The sequence below is a fragment of the Urocampus carinirostris genome, chromosome 14, assembly GCF_059441175.1.
Source record: "Urocampus carinirostris isolate Australia breed hairy pipefish chromosome 14, RoL_Ucar_1.0, whole genome shotgun sequence".
NCBI classification, from domain to species: domain Eukaryota; kingdom Metazoa; phylum Chordata; class Actinopteri; order Syngnathiformes; family Syngnathidae; genus Urocampus; species Urocampus carinirostris.
The window spans coordinates 10,999,481-11,020,750 of NC_142362.1; the positions used below are offsets into that span (position 1 = coordinate 10,999,481).

General features: G+C 37.4%; 1 protein-coding gene across 1 annotated transcript in view; it reads right to left on the minus strand.

Moving 5' to 3' along the window:
* bin1a (bridging integrator 1a) overlaps positions 1-17,434 on the minus strand; it is a 19,855-nt gene extending 2,421 nt beyond the window's left edge. Inside the window, exons 1-17 of the mRNA XM_088353572.1 lie at positions 17,100-17,434; positions 14,861-14,941; positions 14,709-14,763; positions 14,547-14,641; positions 13,452-13,547; positions 13,277-13,387; positions 13,124-13,216; positions 12,977-13,062; positions 11,770-11,845; positions 11,622-11,677; positions 8,226-8,295; positions 8,040-8,162; positions 6,030-6,050; positions 3,800-4,144; positions 3,368-3,445; positions 2,977-3,051; positions 3-104 (exon numbers count right to left, since the gene is read on the minus strand). Of these exons, the coding sequence (XP_088209698.1) occupies positions 3-104; positions 2,977-3,051; positions 3,368-3,445; positions 3,800-4,144; positions 6,030-6,050; positions 8,040-8,162; positions 8,226-8,295; positions 11,622-11,677; positions 11,770-11,845; positions 12,977-13,062; positions 13,124-13,216; positions 13,277-13,387; positions 13,452-13,547; positions 14,547-14,641; positions 14,709-14,763; positions 14,861-14,941; positions 17,100-17,186 (1,650 nt within the window). The 5' untranslated portion in view covers positions 17,187-17,434. The remainder of the gene's footprint in view (positions 1-2; positions 105-2,976; positions 3,052-3,367; positions 3,446-3,799; positions 4,145-6,029; positions 6,051-8,039; positions 8,163-8,225; positions 8,296-11,621; positions 11,678-11,769; positions 11,846-12,976; positions 13,063-13,123; positions 13,217-13,276; positions 13,388-13,451; positions 13,548-14,546; positions 14,642-14,708; positions 14,764-14,860; positions 14,942-17,099) is intronic.
* Positions 17,435-21,270: the final 3,836 nt, after the last annotated feature.

Sequence of the window (21,270 nt, forward strand, 5' to 3'; positions counted from 1 at the left end):
ACCTGTTCATCTGGGTTGTCAAAGGTTATTACTAGCACCACATCCCCGGCCTTCATTTCGAGCTCATCTGTGTCGTTGGCGGCATAATCGTGCATCACTTTGACCTATAGCAGAAGATGGTCAAATTTACTAATAATAAGTACCGTAAATTACGGACTATAAGCCGCTACTTTTTCCCAAACTTTCAACCTTGCGGCTTATTCAGTGATGCAGCCAATTTATGTAAACATATTGGAGCGGCGCTCGAGTACAAAAGGTAAGATTTAGACTGCAACTTCTTAGTTTGTGCACAAATTATGTTGGCGTAGACATATCCTCATCATGCGAATTGCAAAAAGAAAGGCACATGATGCGCAATCGAGCAGTCCGATATAGAAGGAAATAGGGCTACCGCAAGTAAACTTTACTTAGCGAGCGTGATGCTAGCGTGTTTTTGTACAAGGGAGCGTGGGACGACGTCTATATGACAAAGTCTCTTTCCCATACTGAAGGAAGACAACTTTGATGACGTCAGTCATAAAGAGGAAGATGAGGACGGTTAACCGTGCTTATTACAAGTACGGTATGTTTTCTTAACAGAGCTGTTTACTGTCTTACGAGCGTGTTGCTAGTAGCGTTTTGCTACCTTTCACAGGCACGGTTTGGGATGAAAGTTATAATATTATTATTAAAGCTTTGAAAACTCTCTCGGTGTACCGTCTTTCTTCGTAAATATGTGTAACCATGTATAATATGTATTTGCAACTGTATATTTTTGTAATGTATTTATTTTAGAAACTTATTCTGATATGTTTTGTACGAGCAAATGAGAAAGAAGGGCCGCGGCAAACGCGGGCTGACGGGAAGTGGAGTAAAGGTGAGACGTGTTTGTGGACCCGGCCGACAATAGTGGATAGATATTTTTCCCACCCTTACCTTTGGAAATATACACGTTTTTCCTTGGATTACTTTCAACGGGCACCTGGACTCTGCAGGTCTGCATTAAATGTTAAGTGCCAGTATCATTTTCCGTTCATTATGCCGGCTGTGTTTTTTGGACTGCATCGGGTATGGGTTAATTTCATGTTTTTATTGCGTTTTATCAATGTGGACGCATGCGGCTAATATACAGGTGCGGCTTGTGTATGTACAAAACCGGTTTTCCTCCCGACATGTGGTGGGTGGGGCTTATGATCAGGTGCGCTCTATAGTCCGGAATTTACCGTAATCTATAACCATCTGACAGAAACATAAAATAAAATAGGGTTATGGACTGAGTCATGGCCCTGCTTATTATATTAGTTTCTTAGGAGGATGCTACATCCCTTGTGACACTGATGTTGTCAGTTGCCTTGCAATTTCTATATTATTTTGTTGTTATGCAGGTGCTATGGAGCAAATGGCAATTGTGATGTCAGTTTCTATGCATGGGTTTTGTTCCTTGAGAAAAATACATTGTCCATGCTATTTAGCTGCTGTGTTCTGTACAAACATGCTTTTTTTCAATTGTTATGCAGTTGCAATGACGACGATTGCCTTAATTTACTATGCAGCGTTTATGTTCTTTATGTTCATGATTTTGACAGTTGCTATGACATTCAAGTTTTCAGTGGCCTGGAAATTGTTATTTTTCCCCCATTTGATGATGATTTTTGGCAATTACTAATCAGTTGCTATGCAGAAGCCATGTCGTTTATGACAATTACAATGCCAGAGTTTACATGGCTACTATGTCCTTTAATGAAAATCATGTTATCAGTTCTTTTAGCATCGCTATGTAACCAATGAAAATACAGGTAACATCCGACTTATGACCGGGATCGGTCCCTATCAACTGGTCATGAAATCTATTTCTAGTTACTGAGTGTAGTTGTAAATTGATGTGCATGTTGGCTGCCAAAATTGTCATACACATTACCAGGCTAATGTTCCCTCCAATCTCAGACATTATATTGTAAAAAAAGAGCATATGTTGGAAAAAAATAGCTTCTGCAGGCCGTGGTCGTAAATACGGGTGGTCGTAAGTCGAAGCTTACCTATATTTAAGTCAGTTTTTATGCAGTTCCTATTTTCCTTGTAATGATGATTCTGTTGGTTGATATTCAGTACATGTTCTTGATGACAATAATTTAGTCAGTTAGTATGCCGTTGCAATTAATCTCATGCAGGTATTATCAGTTGATATGCAGTGGCAACTACGTTTTCAGTTTCAATGTGGTCATTATCTTCCATATGAAAATGACTTTGTCAATTATTAGGCATTTAAAATAAACCTAACGCTGAAAAGTAACAGTTGCTCTGCTGTTGTTATAGATAGATAGATAGATAGATAGATAGATAGATAGATAGATAGATAGATAGATAGATAGATAGATAGATAGATAGATAGATAGATAGATAGATAGATAGATAGATAGATAGATAGATAGATAGATAGATAGATAGATAGAGAGAGGGAGAGAGATAGATAGATAGATAGATAGATAGATAGATAGATAGATAGATAGATAGATAGATAGATAGATAGATAGATAGATAGATAGATAGATAGATAGATAGATAGATAGATAGATAGATAGATAGATAGATAGATAGATAGATAGATAGATAGATAGATAGATAGATAGATAGATAGATAGATAGATAGATAGATAGATAGATAGATAGATAGATACTTTATTCATCCCTGAAGGGAAATTCACATTTCCAGCAGCATCCCTGAGCTGAGAACAGTACAATAATAAAGCTATAATAAGTTATCTCCCTGATAATGTTGATGTTGTCAATTTCCAGTCGTTTTTATGTCTCTCATCATCAACATGTCAGTTTCTATCGTATTGGTTGTTGTTATTTGTTGATATGATATAAAACATGCACTTTCGTTCAAGCTTTATAAAGGATATGTTTTCCTGTTTTACATTTACAAGATCAACTGCAGTTGCATTGTTACATTAAACAGAAACAAATGTGTCCTTCATCAGAGAGAGAAGTTGTTACCTTAAAGAGGAAACCAGGGGGCATGTCAGGTGACTCTGCTTGGACTTCTTCGGGTTCTTCCTTTACTGCAGGTGTCTAAATAGGACAACACAAAACAAATTAATCCATCAATAGCAGAAAAAAAGGTAATTCAGGAATAAGTTGCAATCGCCTTTTTATTGCACTATTTTAACTATGCACATGCATATATATGTATATATATATATATATATATATATATATATATATATATATATATATATATATATATATATATGTAATCTGATAATATTTGATCTTTTTCTTTTTAAAGTATTTAAATGTGCCGTGTTAGTTTAATGTCATTGGATACGTTGTTATCGGTTACAATAAAGACAATTCAATGTGTTACAATGTGTTTTTTTTAACCCACATCATCTACTGTTGTCTCTTCTGCTGGTTCAACTGCTTCTGTTTCAGGCGTTGCTTCAGGAGTTGTTTCTGACTCGCCCTGTGGCCATAAATGCACCATTAGAAGGCAGGTATTTTACATGATTTAAAAAAAAAAAGCAATTGAGAGGGTGAGATATTGACACACTTCAAGACAGACAACAACTAAAGCGTTACTTAACAACACGAGCAATAAAGTGATGACCTTTGAGGACCATATTCACCTTCTGTACTTCAGAAATATAGTATATAGCACTTGAACTCAATGGAAATAATTTTTAGGCTGCAAATCTGGATGCATCTATTGTGCTATTCCAGATGCATCAGCACCATAATAAGAAGTCTGCTTCTTATTGGCTTATTTCTAAGAGCTGATGCATCCACCTTTCTCATCCAGATGCATCTTCGTGGTTACCTGATCCTCTTTATCATTAGGAGGAACTTTGTCTTCACAAATGTCAAGCGAAGCCTCGACGAGACTAGTGGCGTCCTCTGTGTCCGGCTGGGTCTCCTTCTCCGCCACCGGGTAGTCTTGGGCTTCATCTACAGGTTCCTGCTGTGTTTCGTCATCCCCCCAGTTCTCGTTCGTGTCGTAGCAGACGGCTTGTGTACCGTCGTCGCCCCAGCCCTCTGCAGCAGCAGCTATTGGGTCGTAGCGGGCGGGCGGAGTTTCGTCCTCGTCACCCCAGGCCTCGGTGGCCGCCGCCACAGGGTCATAGTGCGTGTTGGTGGGCTGTTCTTGGGCATCGCCATCCTCTGGCTAAGGGGTTAGGGGGTTAGGTTTTGAGGGGGTCAGAGTTTATAAGAGAGAGTTTTACCTCAAGGTTTAGTCTGTATACTGTGGGGTTGCGGGGGAGTGCTTAGAGACGATTCTGTATGTTTTAAGCGAAAGTTTTACTATTCAGAAATTTGAAAAAACATATTCCCAGCGTATGCTGTTTGTCATGTTCTAACTCAAAACAAGAAGAATTCAAATTAATTTTACATGTTTGAACGCATAGATTAATTTTTGAAAATTTTCATTTACTTAACTCAAAATAAATAAAACGGTTTTTCAATTTTTGAAAACTATTCAGAAATTTGAAAAAATATATTCCCAGCGTATGATGTTTGTCATGTTCTAACTCCAAACACAAAAAATTCATATTAATTTTACATGTTTGAACGTATATATATATTTTTGAAAAATTTCATTTACTTAGCTCAAAATAAATAAAACGTTTTTTCAATTTTCAAATCTTCAATTTATAAATTGATCAACTCATAATAAGTGAACTATGTCCACTTGTTTAACATTTTCAACTCAGAATTTAGAGTAAAGTGTTTTGTAACTTATGTCAGTTACTCTCTAAATGTTTCTTTTTATGATTGAATCACAAGTCAAATTTACAATTTAAATATTTTCAATTTTCTAACCATGTTATTTTTTTTAATCTTTTAATCTAATATGTGAAATTTACATACAAAATATTCACGTTTGTAAACTTGTAATATATAAAAACTTAAAATTCTTGAATGTATCAACTCATAATATGGGATATTTGAACAGAAAAAGAAAAACATTTAAAGGGAGAAAAGGGAAAAAAGGGTTGTCCACCTTTTGAGAAAATAACATTTTTCCTTCATCACAACATACACAACAATTTAGCTTTAAGGTGAGTTAAAGATCAGAGTAAGAAATTCCTTAATAACATTTAAAGGAATTTGGGAAAAAAGTATTACGTTTGAACACAAATCACAACATCCTAACTGTTGTGACATAGATGATTGCCACCAGAATCATCAACACTGTACAGAGGAGCTAAAGGGGCTGGGGGGACTTTGGAGATATATATTTGAAAATAATATAGACACATGGAGGGAGGAAATTAAAGGGTAATGGCTGAAGAAAGTATAACGGAAGCCATTCTCATCAGAAGATGGATGTCAGGTCTTCTGCGTTGAGGTAACAGCCATGTTTTTGAGAAAGTAATGGTCACGGAAGGGAAGGGGTGGGGTTTAGTAGGAGCAGGAATGAGGTTCTTTTGTAAGAGAACAGACTTGTCACTCCATTCTTAAGCATTGCTCTTTTGCTTCAAGCTGTTTTTTTCTGAGAGACACGTTCTCTTACAGTGATGACCCAAGAGGTTAGTTCAGGGATGTTGCTGAGCAGGCAAGGCTTTGTGAAGTTGCCCAGTTTATTTTGATTTAGTTTTATGAATGCATCTGTGCAAGCCTTCACTAAAGGTAAAAACATATGTTCCATGTGTATTACATGGCATGTAGAGGATGCAGATTATGCCAGTGTAACAAACAAGGTCACATGGATTGAATTATAAAACAAAAACATAAACAAAAAAAGGGCAGGTCAATTCATTTTCAAATACAAATATGCTAATTAGGTCAGTAACAAACACACAATTTGAAAATGAATTGAAACTGTTTTACAAGGTTATTACGGTTGTTAAACGGTCGACTGCTGCAGACAACAGAACAAAGCACAGACTTGGGACAGATGTAACAAAAATTGATTCATGCGTTTGGACGCAAGGCAACGACTATACAAATGTTATAATGTCAACATGGCACAATGGTTAACATTAACAACATGTTAACACAATAATCAGAATTTGTTATTATATTTTTTTTTAAATGTCTCAGCTTACCCAGGAATCCCAGTTTGCTGGCTGTTGGGGCAAAGAAGAACCTTAATGAAGCTGTAGTGATAAACAATTGAAGCTTTGAGAAGCATTACTCATTTTTTGCACTTTTCTAGATAAGATTTTTAGGTGTAGAATTATTTAAATGTTAAACTTTTATTGTACCTAATGTGTCATGGTTGTTACAAGAGTAAACATATTGCTGGTGCTTCATGAAGCTTTATGAAGCTTCATTTTTATATAATTACTAGTTCAAGACATGTCAAGAAGCATATTCAGTAGTGTTAAAATATATTGTCAGTGCTTCAAGAATCTTCATGTTTAACTTATAGGTAATGATATATGACAGATACTTGCATTCGTTATGTTATTTATAAGAGTAAAATATATTGTAAGTACTTCATGAAGTTTAATTTTTCAATCACTTAATGTTCTTACTCTCGGTGAAATTTCCAATATGTTTTCTTCTCATAAAAAATATCCCAAGTGTTTACGAAGCTTCATTTCCACTTCCTAGAAGAGCAAAAACATGCCTTGTACTTCATGAAGCTTCATGAAGCTTATAAAAGATCAATGTTTCTAATTAGGCACAAAACGTGTAGTGTTCCAACCCGAATATCATGCAGAGATGTTGCAAAATATTCTACGGGCAGGGCCACTCGGGAAATTTTGTCTCAAAGTTGGCTGATTGGACTAGAGCTGTGACATCATCACATGAAAACAATACTCTTAACAATGGCGGGTCCTGTTGACACAGATTATGTGGCAGCTCCATAAAAGACGGCAATTGTAGTGTACAGCGATTGCATAAAGCTCATTTTTGCTTGAAGAAATTTGAATTTTGCCTATTGTGTCATTTAGGGAACTTGTGACTGTTTTGTCCGAGTTGCGTGTTTCGATTTCCAAAAGCTGCGTGGGGTAATTTTACCTGACACGTTACAACACGCATTCCCTTTTTGCCTTCCTTTTTGCCTTCGCTACCTTTTAGGTAGGCGATTGTGGGTTTTATTTGTGTTTTACGTTGCATGTCCCACGGTCGGTATAATATTGTTTAGTTAGCTCCATGTTAGCATTGAGGCAGCTGAAAGCTTTCAGTATGGTTTGGTTTGATTAGCCTCTGTTAGCATCAAACTAGCCTGCTTTATCCATTTGATTATTCCAGGCTTGGTTTGTCTTTTTTGATGTATCCGCTTTACGAATGTTGGTTCCGGATTAGTCTGGCTGCTTACTGCATGGTTTTGGTTTTCCAGCCTGACGAGGATCATCCTGGTTACCTCCTTTTAGCAGCCAGCTACTAAGCCATGTCCATTCGTTCATTCTCAGCTGGGATTTTGTTTTTTGCCAAAGCCATTTTTGGTACTGGTTCCCGGTTAGCCTGGCTGCTACTGGATGTTTTTGGTTGGCCAGCCTCTAGTTGTTTGGCAATCGGTCCAAGTTAGCCCTCTTTAGCACCCGGCTAGTCTCCCGTGTCCATTGATTTATTCCCAGCTGGTTTAGCCTCTGTCAGACCCATTTTGGCTGCTCGCCCTTTGTTGTACCATTACTGCATCCACCAGGGACACAACACCAATCCATTCTCCAAGCAAATTACTAAAACTTAGCTTCAATACTTGTAACATCTTTGACTCTTTAACACGTAAACCAATATGGTGACTGGCTTGCAAGGTTGCCGGTGTTACTCTGATGATGTCTCGGCTCAGGAAGTCAAAGGTGAGAAGGGCTGTGTTCAAAATACATTATCTCGGACAATGATTGGAATGTAATGATGGAATATATAGAGATTTTATGCAAAGTCCATGTACTATTCTATCTAATTTAGCGTGTTTTAGAATTTGGATATACCTTTTTTTCATTTTTCTTGTAGTTATGGCTATACGAAGCTGTTTTAATCATTTTCAGAGTATTAGAAACATGTCAGCAGTGCTTCAAAAAGCTTCATTTTCGCTATCTAACTCAAATCTACTGTATATTCCAATTCAAAGACTTTGAAGAACAAATACAGTTGCGCACACTCACCTCTGTTGGGGATGTGACGCTTATATCAGGAGTCGCTGCAGAATCAAACAAGCTGATTATGTTTTCCGTTTTCATCTCTTTGGACGGGGTCACCTTGGGTGGAGGAGGCACTGCTGGTCTAAGCTGCAACAAAAACCCCGACATTTAAAACATCGGCACGCATTGAGGGATAAAACAAGCATCTACCTTTGAGGGGGATTTGGGAATCGGTGGCGGCCCTGCTGGCTTGAGAGTGTGGTTGGAGTCATTGACAGCGCTGAAAAATAGATAACGAAGAATAAAGCAGAGTGAGAGGATTGAACGTGGCGAGACTACAGGAAAAATGCAGAGAAGCAGTCATGCTGTTATCATGCAAGAAAGTGCGCCCCCTAGCCTTCCTCCATGCTAACAGGCTGTGTTTATAATAATAATAATAATAATTTCCTTTGTATTGTCATTCTTTGTAACAATGTACACAGAACGAAATGTCGATACACCTGACCCGTTGTAGCGAGTCGATGCAGCCGCAGCCAACAGAGGGCGCCGCCATTATACCAATTAGGTATGTCTCGGCCGAGGCGCGAACCAGCGACCTCCCAGTCTCAAAGCGGGCACACTACCATCTAGGCTACTTATGCGTCAGTAAATCCTCACAAGAGAGCAGTAGTTGCAGGTGGCATATTTTGTTAGAGACAGCAAAGTGTAGAAGCTGACAGAAGCCTCAGAACTGAGGATATTCATACAACTGAAGAAAAATGCATGAGCAAATAGTTTTATAGTCGCTACTGTCACTACTGGCATGAAGCAGAACTGCATCCTCTTGAACTGAAGAGCTGTTACAAGTTGCAGAGACACGAAAAAAAAGGTTTTCTTTTTGTTACATAATTGATTTAAAACATAATAATTACTGGATTTGTGAATAAACTAAAGGTCGCCAATATTTTTTCAACCTAGAACTACTTTTTAGTTACTGATTAGCTACTTGTTTGATATGCATTTCCTAAAATAATAACATGTCATGCTGTTACTATGTTACTATTATGTCATTACCAGGTTATATGAATTAGAAGTAGGGTTTAAATAGGCTCAGTAAACCACTAAAACATGTTCCTTGTATAATGGCACTGAGTCATCTATTAGTATAATTTACAGGTTGATTTTATAAAATATTCTGGAATAAATTATTATATGTTTAAAGATGCTGTTTATTTCAGCCATTTATCATGGCGGTTAGAAATCTAATTACCATTGACCATTAACCTCACTAGAGAGCATTTCAGGTGTACATAAGGGGGTTACCTATTGTCCGCAGACACCTTGTTGGTGACCCCTGATATAAACTAAATTAATGGTCGAGATATTTTTGAAACAGTTTTCCTCATGTTTGTAAATCTTTGCCTTTAAATAGGGGTGTGTGGACTTTTTTTTTAATATAATTTATTATTGAGAACTAATAATATTCCCCAAAAATCTGTAGTTGTAGTTTTGATGCAGACAGTGTGTATTATTTAGTGGCTGGCGGTGGTAAGGAACCTAATTCATTTTAAAGAAAAACAATACTCATTTGAATAATAAGCCAAATACAAGTTCTGTGGTATAAATGTGCATTTTTTTCAAGAAATGTATCTCTTTTTTCATAGTACATGAGGCTCACCTAAAAATGCCAGGGGCAACCCAAAAACCTTGTAAAAGGCTCCGGGGAAAAAAAATGAGAAGAAAAATAGTGGGGTTTAGTCATTTTAAGTCTCCATAGTTTATGGCTTGTGATTATTGTGCTTTGTAGCACTCTTTTTTCAGCTGCACTACAAAATACAGAAACATCTATGGTAAAATATTTTCCAAAACATATGATGTCATAAAATGTGTTTAAAACGTGTTTTAATCATTAGTTTGTTGATGTTAAGCCCGTATCGTTCATATCCTCAGCTCTGAGAGCATAGTGCTGGTTTTATTGTTTCAAATCGGCAAACTGACTGACATAAATATTCGAACACAAAGACCGACACTTTTGCTAGCGCGTTTTAAGCACGCTAAATATTGATTACCTCCTGATTGCTCCTGACGGTAAGGCGCTGCGGTTACCTGTCTTTCTGTAATGGAGGTTCAGGGTTGGCTTCAGATTAATGAGTAGCATTTGATAATAATTGTTATCAAAATAAAATTTAATTTGATTTCCAGGCACCTTTCATGACACTCATGGTCACAGAGCGTCAGAAAAGAGGAACACAAAATGCGCTAAAAACTAGATATAATGAAACAACATAAACAATGTGAGAATCAATGTAATGCGGGTAACAAAGTCATTTGTTCAAAATGGTGTAAAAAACTGCTCATTCTATTATTCATTATTGGACATTTTTTTATATTAATCCCATTGCAGTACTTTACAAAATGTCAAAATAAGTTATTTAAATTATTTTGTTTACCTTTTTTTTTTCTTAGACGGTTTAAAAATAAACATTTCCAATATAAATTCAAAATAATTTCGAATCATATAAAATGAATTTATTAGCAATGAGATAAAGAGAAAAATGTGATAAGAATGAATAATCAATCCAAGTAAAATGTCTTAATTCATTTTTTTCCAAATTTTTGCTAATTTTAAGCTTTAAACACGTATCTGAATGTAACTATCATTATTTTACCAAACCATGTTTGTGATTTAAAGTAATGTGCAAGTATTTGTCAAAGGTCCCATGGCGCACAATTGGCCCCGCGCATGTAGCGCCAGTTGCAGCTAGTTGACAGGTTGGCTTCCCTTCTATTTAAGCTCAGTGCTCTCACTCACCCTTTATTTGTCCGTCAACGAACCTCTGCACCCCCAAGACATGGGTTTAGACTCTGTCCGGTTTCCTGCTTGTGTTTCCTGTCCGGTATTGTTCCGTCTATTTTGTCCTGTTTACTATCGATCTCAAGTTTTGTTCCCGTCTAGTTTGTCCCGTTTAAATTCGATATCCAGTTTTGATATCAGTCCTGTCTGTCCCGTCCTGTCCGATATCTACTCATACAATTGGTATCAATCTCTTCGGCCTCTGCCTTCCTGTCATTCCACGCCAGACTGTTGCCTTACGTCTTCCGCCCAACCTTTGCCGAATCACTAGCGTTTGGGTTAAGGTGCATGACTTCCCCATTTCCCGTAAAATAAAAGCTTGTGTGAGAATTGTCACGCATTTGGGTTCTCCTCCTGTTCCGGTTCTTGACAGTATTACATTTGAAATACTTTAAGTATTATTATCATTTCACTATATTCTTGATGTCATATTTTTAAATTGATTTGCTGTATTTAGATTATTTTACAAATGCTCACAAATTGACTGTGCAAAAAGTCAAATTTGAAAGTAGTGACAACAAATAAGTATGGTAAAATGAAACTATTTTTAAAAATATATTGAATAATAACAATGATAATCCATAAATTATCTGCCGACAGAACCTGACTTTTAGTGTTGTTTTTTATTTATTGTTTTGCAGTTTTTACCTAAAATAACCGATTTAGTTGTAGGCCTGTCATAACTTGCTTTTTATTAAGACATATAAGATTTTGATATTTAAACCATAACCATTAAATTGTATGTAATCTCAGTAAAATATTCACTCACTAACCTGCTTGTGTCTGTATCTTCAAGTTTCTCCAACACATCATTTAAATCCTGAGACAACTGAGGAATAAAAAAGGCATTAGATTTTCCGACCTGTGTACAAAAACTTTCATTTCACTGCCGTGACGCAAAAGTTTGAATTGCGCACTTACCCGGCTAATTTCTTTGTGAAACTTTTCTTCAAAACCAGCCAAACTCTGGAAGGTGCTGACATAAAATCCAACGCGACTGGAAACAAAGCAGAAGGAATGAAACAATTTGATTATCATCAGCAATATAATAAGATGCCTATCTATGATTGGTCAAAGTCACATAAAATTATGGTCTGGTATTGTATTGCGTCACAGCCTGACAAAAATGACAATATGCTATTGGCTGAACTCACTCATAGCATGCATCTGTATTCATTTAATTCAGAATCTCATGTGCTACTTCAAGGTGATAGTACTTAACTTTGAAATATTTAACTTTCTGACACTAACTTCAGGCACAACTCTCCCTTTGTTGTGCGTGCAAGTAGGTGAAATTCTTAGATGTGCTCAAGTAACTCTTTCTTTTTTATCTTTTGGGGGGGTTGGGTTGGCATTTAGACTGTATTTGAAAAAGTCCTTTTCGTACTTTTACCATTTTCATCCTGGAATAAAAGAAAACCTCAACCACGCGTAGGAAATCATTGTCCTCCCTACAAACTCCCTGCCTCCTTTCATCCAGCGTAATGCGCTTTGTGGCCGGAACACCGAGGGTAAGAGTAAGGTGAAATCAGATAGGCAAGGTGGGGGAAAAAAATGTAAAGGCTCTTTAAACTCAGTTAAGTATTGTTAACACATTATTGATAGAGAAAATATTTCCTTTTTTAACTTTAAAGGACACCTCAAACTACTTGGGTCCAAGGCAATTCCACTTTGTGATCCTCACCGCAGAATGACTTAAAGTCATATACCGGTGGTCTACTGAATAATGAGATACTGATAAATACCCCAAATATGTCGAGATCTTGCACTCAGGTTCCTTTTTCTTCTTAGGTTTTACTCCCTCTGTCCGTATCTCTGCTCATCTTATCTCTCTCAACCTTACCTAATTTCGCCACTCACTTCCAGATATTATCATTGTCACTGTTTTTCTACCTATGTCACCTGATGAACCAAGACCTTGTCTGCCTCTTGGATCAGGATTGTTGCCTCTGGTGTTCTACCTGAATTTCTGTGTACTGAACCCAACCCGGATAAAAAACTGCAGTTTACTCTACTAATCTGTGTTTTTGCTCTATGCTTCTACACTACTCTTGATTGTATTCTTGACGGAATAATTAACTCCTGTGTATCATTTTCAATAAATCATCAGCTGACAATCAAAGCTCACCTGTTCCAGAGCGAAGGTAACTCCTCCTGTAGGTCGATATTTATCTCTTCAAACACTTTCTGGGCTCTCTCCAGCTCTTCCTCTGCCTGAATTAAACATAGTCAGTTCCTCGTTTTATCCTTTCTTGCTATGTAACGACAATATTACCTGGCTTCTGGACAAGCTACTCTGTGCAACATTGTGTGCGGACAGAATTCCTTGAGCCCAGCCTGGCGTGGCCCGCTCCAGCAATGAAGATGGCTAAAAGACAAATATGAAATATAAAATCCTTTCCACGGCTGCTTGTGGAATTCAAATTACCTTTGTAATTTTAATACCGCCGTCCTTTTTCTTGGTCTTGTGTGTGGTGGCGTAGTTGTGTCTGGCGCTGTCGTAATCCACCAACTTTCTGTCCCTCTTGGCAATTCGGGCCTGAGCAATAATGGAAATTCAACATATTGTCATATCAAGATATTGAGTTACCATTGTTATTAACCTTTATGTCAGGAAACTGTCCTAAATAGGTATCCATGGAGATGAGGGCATGATCCACCAACTTTTGATGGTAGTCTGTCCAGAGCACGTCGCAATCCTTTAGAAAAAGAGTGAAACAGAGCGATTATTCATTTTGTGATGGAGAAATGAAGCTTTATGAAGTGTCCAAGTTGATGAAGCTTCATTTTCCAAACACTAGTTTTGAAGCTAAAGGGAAGGTCCGTGTAGCACTCGTTATATATTCTAGAGAAGCATATCAAATACTAAAAGTGTTTTAATAAGCTTCAATAAGCTTTACTTTTATGTGACATCTAAAAACAAGGGGAGTCTAAAAATATTACTGGTTTATGAAGTGCTTTGCGAAGCCCCATTTATAAGTTAGTAACTTGCCATTAGTATTTTACAATGGATAGTTTTCCTAATGACTCCTTTTTGTTCTTCGGACTGCATACATGTTTAAGGTAGAGGATGACAAATGGAAATTCATGAAGAATCTATTCATACTATATTTTGGACTCTGCTAGATGGTGCAGTTGAAGCAGCATTTGTATATAAATCAAGAGCACCAAAGCATAAATATTATTGCAAATGTTTCATAAAATTACATTTTGTTGGGGCCACCAACCTTGTTTAGTACTGTGCATAGGTGTGTGGTGATTCGATACTCATGCGCCCAAATATCCTCCCACACTTTAAAATGGCAGATTCATTGAGTCGTTGTCATTTTCATTTTAACCTCCACCTCCATGTCAGGTAAGTCTCTGTTTGTTTCTGGCTTCATTGTTACTTTACTCCTTGCATGTTCCAGTCTCAGGTTTGTTTTTTGTCTATGTTTGGTACCTTGGTCTTGGTTCTATTAAAAAATATAGTCCTTGTTTTGAGTACTCCTGCATTCAGTTACTGCTTCTCCCACATGGGTCCATCACCCCACAAACACTTGACGCAATATCAGAATATTTCCATTTAACAGTGCAGTTTCAAGTAGTGTCATTTTTCACAATTAGTGAAATGGAGAGTCAGCAAAACATGGCCTTTTGTCTTAACTGAACAATGGATACAATGCACAAATTCGAAAATCAATAAAAGCGTTTCCAACCTCAACAATGGAATCAACTTCATCCTTGCCGTACCACTCTGGTTCATACATGTCAGCCAAACATGCCTGCACATTCTTTGAGGACTCGTGCATCGCTATTAAAAAAAAGTAAAATAAAATTGTGTGTTTTAAGTCTTACTCTACACTCAGTTTCCACCTCACCTTTCACAGCTTCTAAATAGGCTCTGAGGTCACGCTGGAGTTTGCTCCCTTCTGCCTGAAAAATGACACATAAGATGACAAGCAATTAAAATAACTTACAAAAAAATACAACTTTCTGACAGCAGTGATAAAATATTTCGTATCACTCTCACATATTGCTTGTTGAAGTTTATGACCCCCTCTTCGAAAGCGACGTCTTTGGTCTCGTCTGCTTTTCCGAGCTTTTGGAGAACCTGTCAATCACATACAGGAATGATAACATAATAAAAATATAAGGATTAATAACAACTTAATCGAGGTCAGTAAAATATTACTATATCTAGTTTATTACTTGAAGAAATGTATTATGAATACTTTTCAGCCTAAAGCAATTAGTTTTAACAAAGTTGCTTATTTTATTCTAATCGTCAATAAATAATCCATTACTTTAGTAATAATTAATTCATAAAAACAATATTTTAAATTCCTCCAAGTAGTAATTTACCTCTAGTAGGCCACAAATAATGTAATCCCCTACTTAAGGTTGTTAATGTAAATGAGAATCCCATATGAACTTCAAAAATGTGTGAGGTAACACCTCCAGCACCACCACCACCTCCTTTTTTGCATGCCTTCTGCAGGCTCCTGCTTGCAGAAACAGACAACTGGGGACAATGGATGGTGGCTGCAGGGGTGTTGTTCATTTATGGCAGAAGGAACATAAAAAGTGCCGCCATATGACACAAATTTACTCCCCTCGCAAAAAAAAAAAAACCCTGCTCTTCCGGCCCCTGCTTTTAGCAAAAGGTGTGCATAATACCAGTTCATTTTCAATTGAAATAACATAAAACACATCAGGAATACACTCAATATATTTTTAACGTGGTAAATGACTATCTTAGCTGCAAATGTCTGTTTGGTGTATAGAAGCCCGTTTCCAGCAATTAGCACTCCAGTGTAGTAATAGTACATTGTATTTACTAATTGTATTAGAAGGCTAAAAGATGTTTAGAAAATCCATGTGGAATGATGTTAGAACATTTGAAAACGCAGAAGCTGGTTAGAGAAGCCACAAAACTGAATTACCTTCGAGTTGGTACAGTATCCGAGGCGTCACATTTCTTGGTGTGACTATTCTTTCAGAATGGCCAGAAAGATAGCTTTTGTGCGAAACCCGACAGTCTATTGTTGTTCTTTGAAATGAAAACATTTTGATCCGAAATATTTTCAAGGAACTGAAGATTTTCTGCAACGGTGTGTACTAATCCCTTACAACAACAGCACAAAAAGGTTTGAACCAGAGGAGAAAGAGAGTAGTGACGAGTACATTCAAGTCTCTAGATTGAGAAATAGATGCTTTAGAGGTCTGCATTTGCATTCTGCATTTATTTTTTATATAGCGCTTTTCAAGTCAATGACTTCCCAAAGCGCTTTACAGTGTGCTTCACATTTCCCAATAGCAGACTTGTATTGCAGCCATGTAAGACGCTAACATGCTTATTGGGGGTATTAGGGGTTCAGTGTCTTACCCAAGGACACTTCGACATGTAACAGGGACAAGCCGGGATTCAAACTGGGATCCCTTGATCCCAAGACGAGCGCTCTACCTCCTGAGCTACTGCCGCCCCAAGGTCCTCAACAAGCAGCTTCATTATATTGTAATTACAAAACAGCAGTGTCAATATCTACAGGAAAAAGGCAACCCCAAAATGCTAGCCTTAAATGCAGAGTGGCAAAGAAGAAGACATTTTTATAACTGGCCAACAAAAGGATGAGATTAATACGGACAATAGAACAAACATTACATACATCACTTGATAAATAATACTTTGACTTTTGATTGGAAAACACAAAATGAACTTGAACTTTTGAACGGTGATGTTAATGCCATCATGTACTCAAACTCACTGTACTTGATATCGATATAGTCTAATTGGTTTGGATTACATTCACACTGGAGTCATGAAGCAATAAATTCATTTCAGCTATTCTAAACGGCTAGAGAGTGCATATGACGTGCATGGGAATCACCTTGCAAGGATGCTGCATATGCATTAATACTTTAACTATACAGCGCCCTCTGTCAAAGCCCCCTCAAGCGTCCCTATTGGCAGAGGCCTTCATTTAAGCACACACTATCCGGGGCAGCCGCATCTTATGAATCCAATGTGACAGTTTTGACGTAAAGGACGTTTATATCAAGGTAGTGCTATGCACACTCAAGCCTCAGCTCCTCCTAAGACACCCCCAAGCCCATTCAATGACATTGCATTTAGGGGTGCAGTAGGAGATCCCCAAATGCGGTATCTCAGTCGCCAGCTGTGGGGCTAAAGCTGTCGTGATGCGACATTGCCCCTCTGGTGGGAGGATGTGCATCTTGCGGCTTTTACTAGGCCTCAATTGCTCGCTTACCTTCTCTTGAGCTCTGGTCAGCTTCTTCTGCACGTTGCTAGCCACTTTCCCCGCCGTCAAACCTTTTCCTAAATTTAGCTCAGCCATCCTCTGTAGCGTGAATCAAGCCTGGGAGGCACACACGCGAATGGAAAATGCGAAAGAGAGGGGGGGAATAACGGGTTGACCGCTATGGTGTCCGGATAGGAAAAAGCATCAATTGGCGTCCTGTTGGGAAATACAAGCGTAAAACGTCCGTGCTGCGTGATGCTGATGTAGGATGATGCGAACTGCAAATGTGTAATATTGAGCTGTTATGCGCGCGCGTCCACGATGCAGGGGGAGGATGCTGAGCGAGTATGCCCTTAAAGGGGCAGGCCTTACTGCGCGTGCACGCGGGATCGTGTGCAATCGACGCAAAATGTGGTCTAACACGACGAGAAAAAAAAACCCGCAGTTTTTATTTTAGCATTTGCAAAAATTAATAGTCATGAAAATGTGTCCACATTTCAATGTGTAACACAATTTGCAGCTAAAATGTTCTCAATTCTTATAATGTCATAATTTCACGGTTAATTCGGTGGGGATGGGGTAATCCTGAATCATACTGTAGTTTATTTTACCGGAAATACACAACATGACCCAAAACTCATTGCGGCTCGTGGGTGGGAGGAGTTTACTTGAATATACCTATATCTGTGTTCTTAGGTCATCAATCCACTTTTTGTCTTCCCAAAAAAAGAAGAGATTTTCTTTATTTGTTGATATTATTTTGGATCATTTCAATGAAATTTTAATTCAATCTATAATTTAATTCGTAGAATATTTTTCAATTTGATTTTTAATGTAATTTGAATTTAATTACCAATCCGAATTTGCATTTCATCTTTAATTGTATTCATTTTTTAATGTGTTGTATTGTTTTGTATCTTATTTAAATCTAATTTGAATTGATTTTGTTTTATTGTGTGATTTTTAGGGATGTTTTAATTGTTAGTATTTGGTCTATTTGCTTGTTTAATTATATGAGGATTTTGGTGCTAATTGAAATCGAAAATAAAATTAAATGTGTAACTCCACGACTCAGCATTAATAAAACTAGACAGAACTCAAATATATTCCAAGGATTCAGATCAGATCCAAAATATAATATAAAATATATGTATCTTCTTCTAAGTCAAGTGATGTTTACCTGTATAGACTTAACCACAAGAAGTCTCAAATGGTTGTAAAGACTACTATCATACCATCCCCTGATCTAAAACATACAGAGGGCAAGTTCCGCAGGGTTCAGAACTTTACATTCTTCCATTAGGTGATATTATTTGTAAGTATAATATCGGTTTCCATTGCTACGCAGATGACGCTCAACTAGATCTTCCGATGGAGGAATCTGCCACGCTAAACTGTGTAAATTTGGATGCCTGTTTCACTGAGATAAAACAATGGTTCGCCTCTGCTTATCTGAGTTTTTTCTTGGTCTGCCACTCTGAGCCTTAACTAAAAGTGTGCCTGTGGATTTCCATTTCCCCATTATGTTCCTCACAGTGGAAATTGAGAGCTGAAATCTCTATGCTAGCTTTTTGTATCCGTCCCCTAAACCATGATGTTGAACAATCTTTGTTTTCCGGTCATTTGACAATTGTTCTGAGGCTCCCATGTTGCCACTCTTCAGAGAAGATGCAAAGATGAGAACAACTTGCAACTGGCCGCCTTAAGTACCCTTTCTCATGATTGGCTTCACTGTGAAAGGTAGGTCAAGGGTCAATGAGCTTACCAAACAAAATAATTAATGCTAAAGGTATTCAAATCAATTAAACAACAAGGGTGCCCAAATTTATGCACCTACCTACTTTTGTTTAGTAATTATTGCACACTTTATGTTAATTTTTGAACTTCATTTCTCTTCTCAGGTATAACTGTGTTTGTCTGCTATATGATATATTTCACTGAAATTGCTGATCCGAACAACCAAGGATTTATAAAGGAAAATCTTGAAAATGATCAGTGGTGCCCAAATTTTTGCATATGACTGTAATTCATAGTTTGTTGAAATATTAGTGTCTTTTAAGCCTAGATTTGAATACTTCAACCGAGGTTGCAGACCTAATCTCAGAAGGCAAAGCATTCCACAACACCTGGGCCCAAATGGAGAACACTCTCGAACCTGCGGATTTCTTCTTGGCTTTTGGGATCACTAGTAGACCAGTGTTCTCCGAGCTAAGGCTCCGAGCAGGAACATAGGGGAATTTAAATCTGAAAGCTATAAGGGGGAATGTCCATGCAAACCATGTCTTGAACAAACAGGGAGCCGAAGCAGGTCAGCCAAAATTGTGTTAAATGTCCTTTTTTTTAAGCCTTGCATTCTGCAGTAAGGATTAGTTAAAAAACATTTTAAAAATAATGTTCATATCTCAGTGTTAAGAAGAACAAACATAATATATTATACACATTTTATTATTTCGACATTAGAAAGAAGAGACATTTCGAGTAGGAGAGTGCAGTACTGTATTGAGATACATTTTTTTTCCTGGAGATGGCGCAACAACCACACTTCTTGTAAATGTGAAATTATTTCCTAACCCATGAGCGCATGCTCATGCTCACTGAAGTATGAGTAATTAAATATTGAATATAGATATGGTTTTATTTGTATTATTATTAGCATTATTATGTGTTTTTTTATTTGATTTCAAAATAGTATCACAAAAATGATATTGAGATAGTTGGCATTATACAACTATTATTTTCTTGAGTTGTCTTGTTGACATATCTTGGCTCCTTTTCATTGTTTGGAACTCTCCACGGTGCTGAAACAGAACGCCTGCCCTTTTTTTAACCCCAATCTCCTCCTTACAACCCATCCTTGTCTTTCTCATCCACCCTTTCTAGCAGACAACTTCCCAGTCCCTAGACGTTTTATCAAGCACAACAACAAGACGTTGCCGCCAGTCACCAAGCCGATTTGTTGCATTGAAATGGTTCTCCCCTTTGGGGGGCACCCCTTCCAATCCTGCAGAATGGTTTGGCCCGTCCTGCACGATGAGACGCTGACAACAAAGAAATCACACTGAGAGCGTTTGAATAGGAAGGGAGCGCGATGTAAACATGAGGGAGAAAAGATCATCTTGCAGTTTACAGGGGATAATGGGAAAAATCATTGGTCTGTTATGGGTAGTTGATCATGCATAAAGTGGACAAGAAATCGCACGTGTGAACCAGAGGAGTTGTGCGCTCGTTCTTGGAGTTGTTCATTCAGTCGGCAGTATGCAAGGAGCTTGAGATGTTCTCTCTTGTAACATCAAAACCACCAGGAGAAGAAGATTCTCCCTGTGCTTAGTTTTCCTTTCGCCAACCATCTGGAGAAGAGTCGACGATGTGTTTTTATTAGGTGAGTTTCCTTTGTTCTGACGCGTGCGTTGCGCACGCGACGACGTGGACATTTTCGTTTCTAATTTTTTAAATAACAAAACACTCTTATAATCACACACCTCCATATTTATTGTAATTTCAAAAATATTTATTATAAAATGTGACTGCTGTAATGTCTGATCTATGTGGTTGTATTTCCCATAATTTCAATATTCCCTGCGTTCTTAAATATAATGTCCCTTTGTGTCCATTATTTCTCGAGCAAGCTAAAAGGGATAACTGAAATGACTTATCTCTGAATTTTGATGCGTTGATATTGGCTCGTTTAGAATGTAAACAACGGAGGTGGGGTGGGTGTGTTTAAAACCAATAATCAGATTGTTTATGTTTTGATACATCCATCTATGGCCACTGAGGCACTGTCTAGAGAAAATAACACATTGCAAGTCGATCATGAAGCTTTATAAAGCGTTATTTTTCAATCACAATTACATCACTCTGCAACCTATTCAAAATATATGACTAGATATTTACAAATAGTATGTTCCGCAGGAATTCTTGTGTATGTTTTATTCTTCTGCTAGTCCCAACCTTCATTTTTTTGTAATTATAGTGTTAGAGTTGCAAAAGCACAACAAATAAGAACACCAAAATAAGTTTATACATTGAAGAGTTTATTTTTTTGTGATTTTATTTTCATGAGGACCCAAGCATAGTTTTGTTCATACAAAGTCTGTTTGGTGCTGAAATTGCTACATGTTATGATTGGATAACGAATCCTCATGAAACTTCATGAACCACTTGAAATGTATAGATTTAA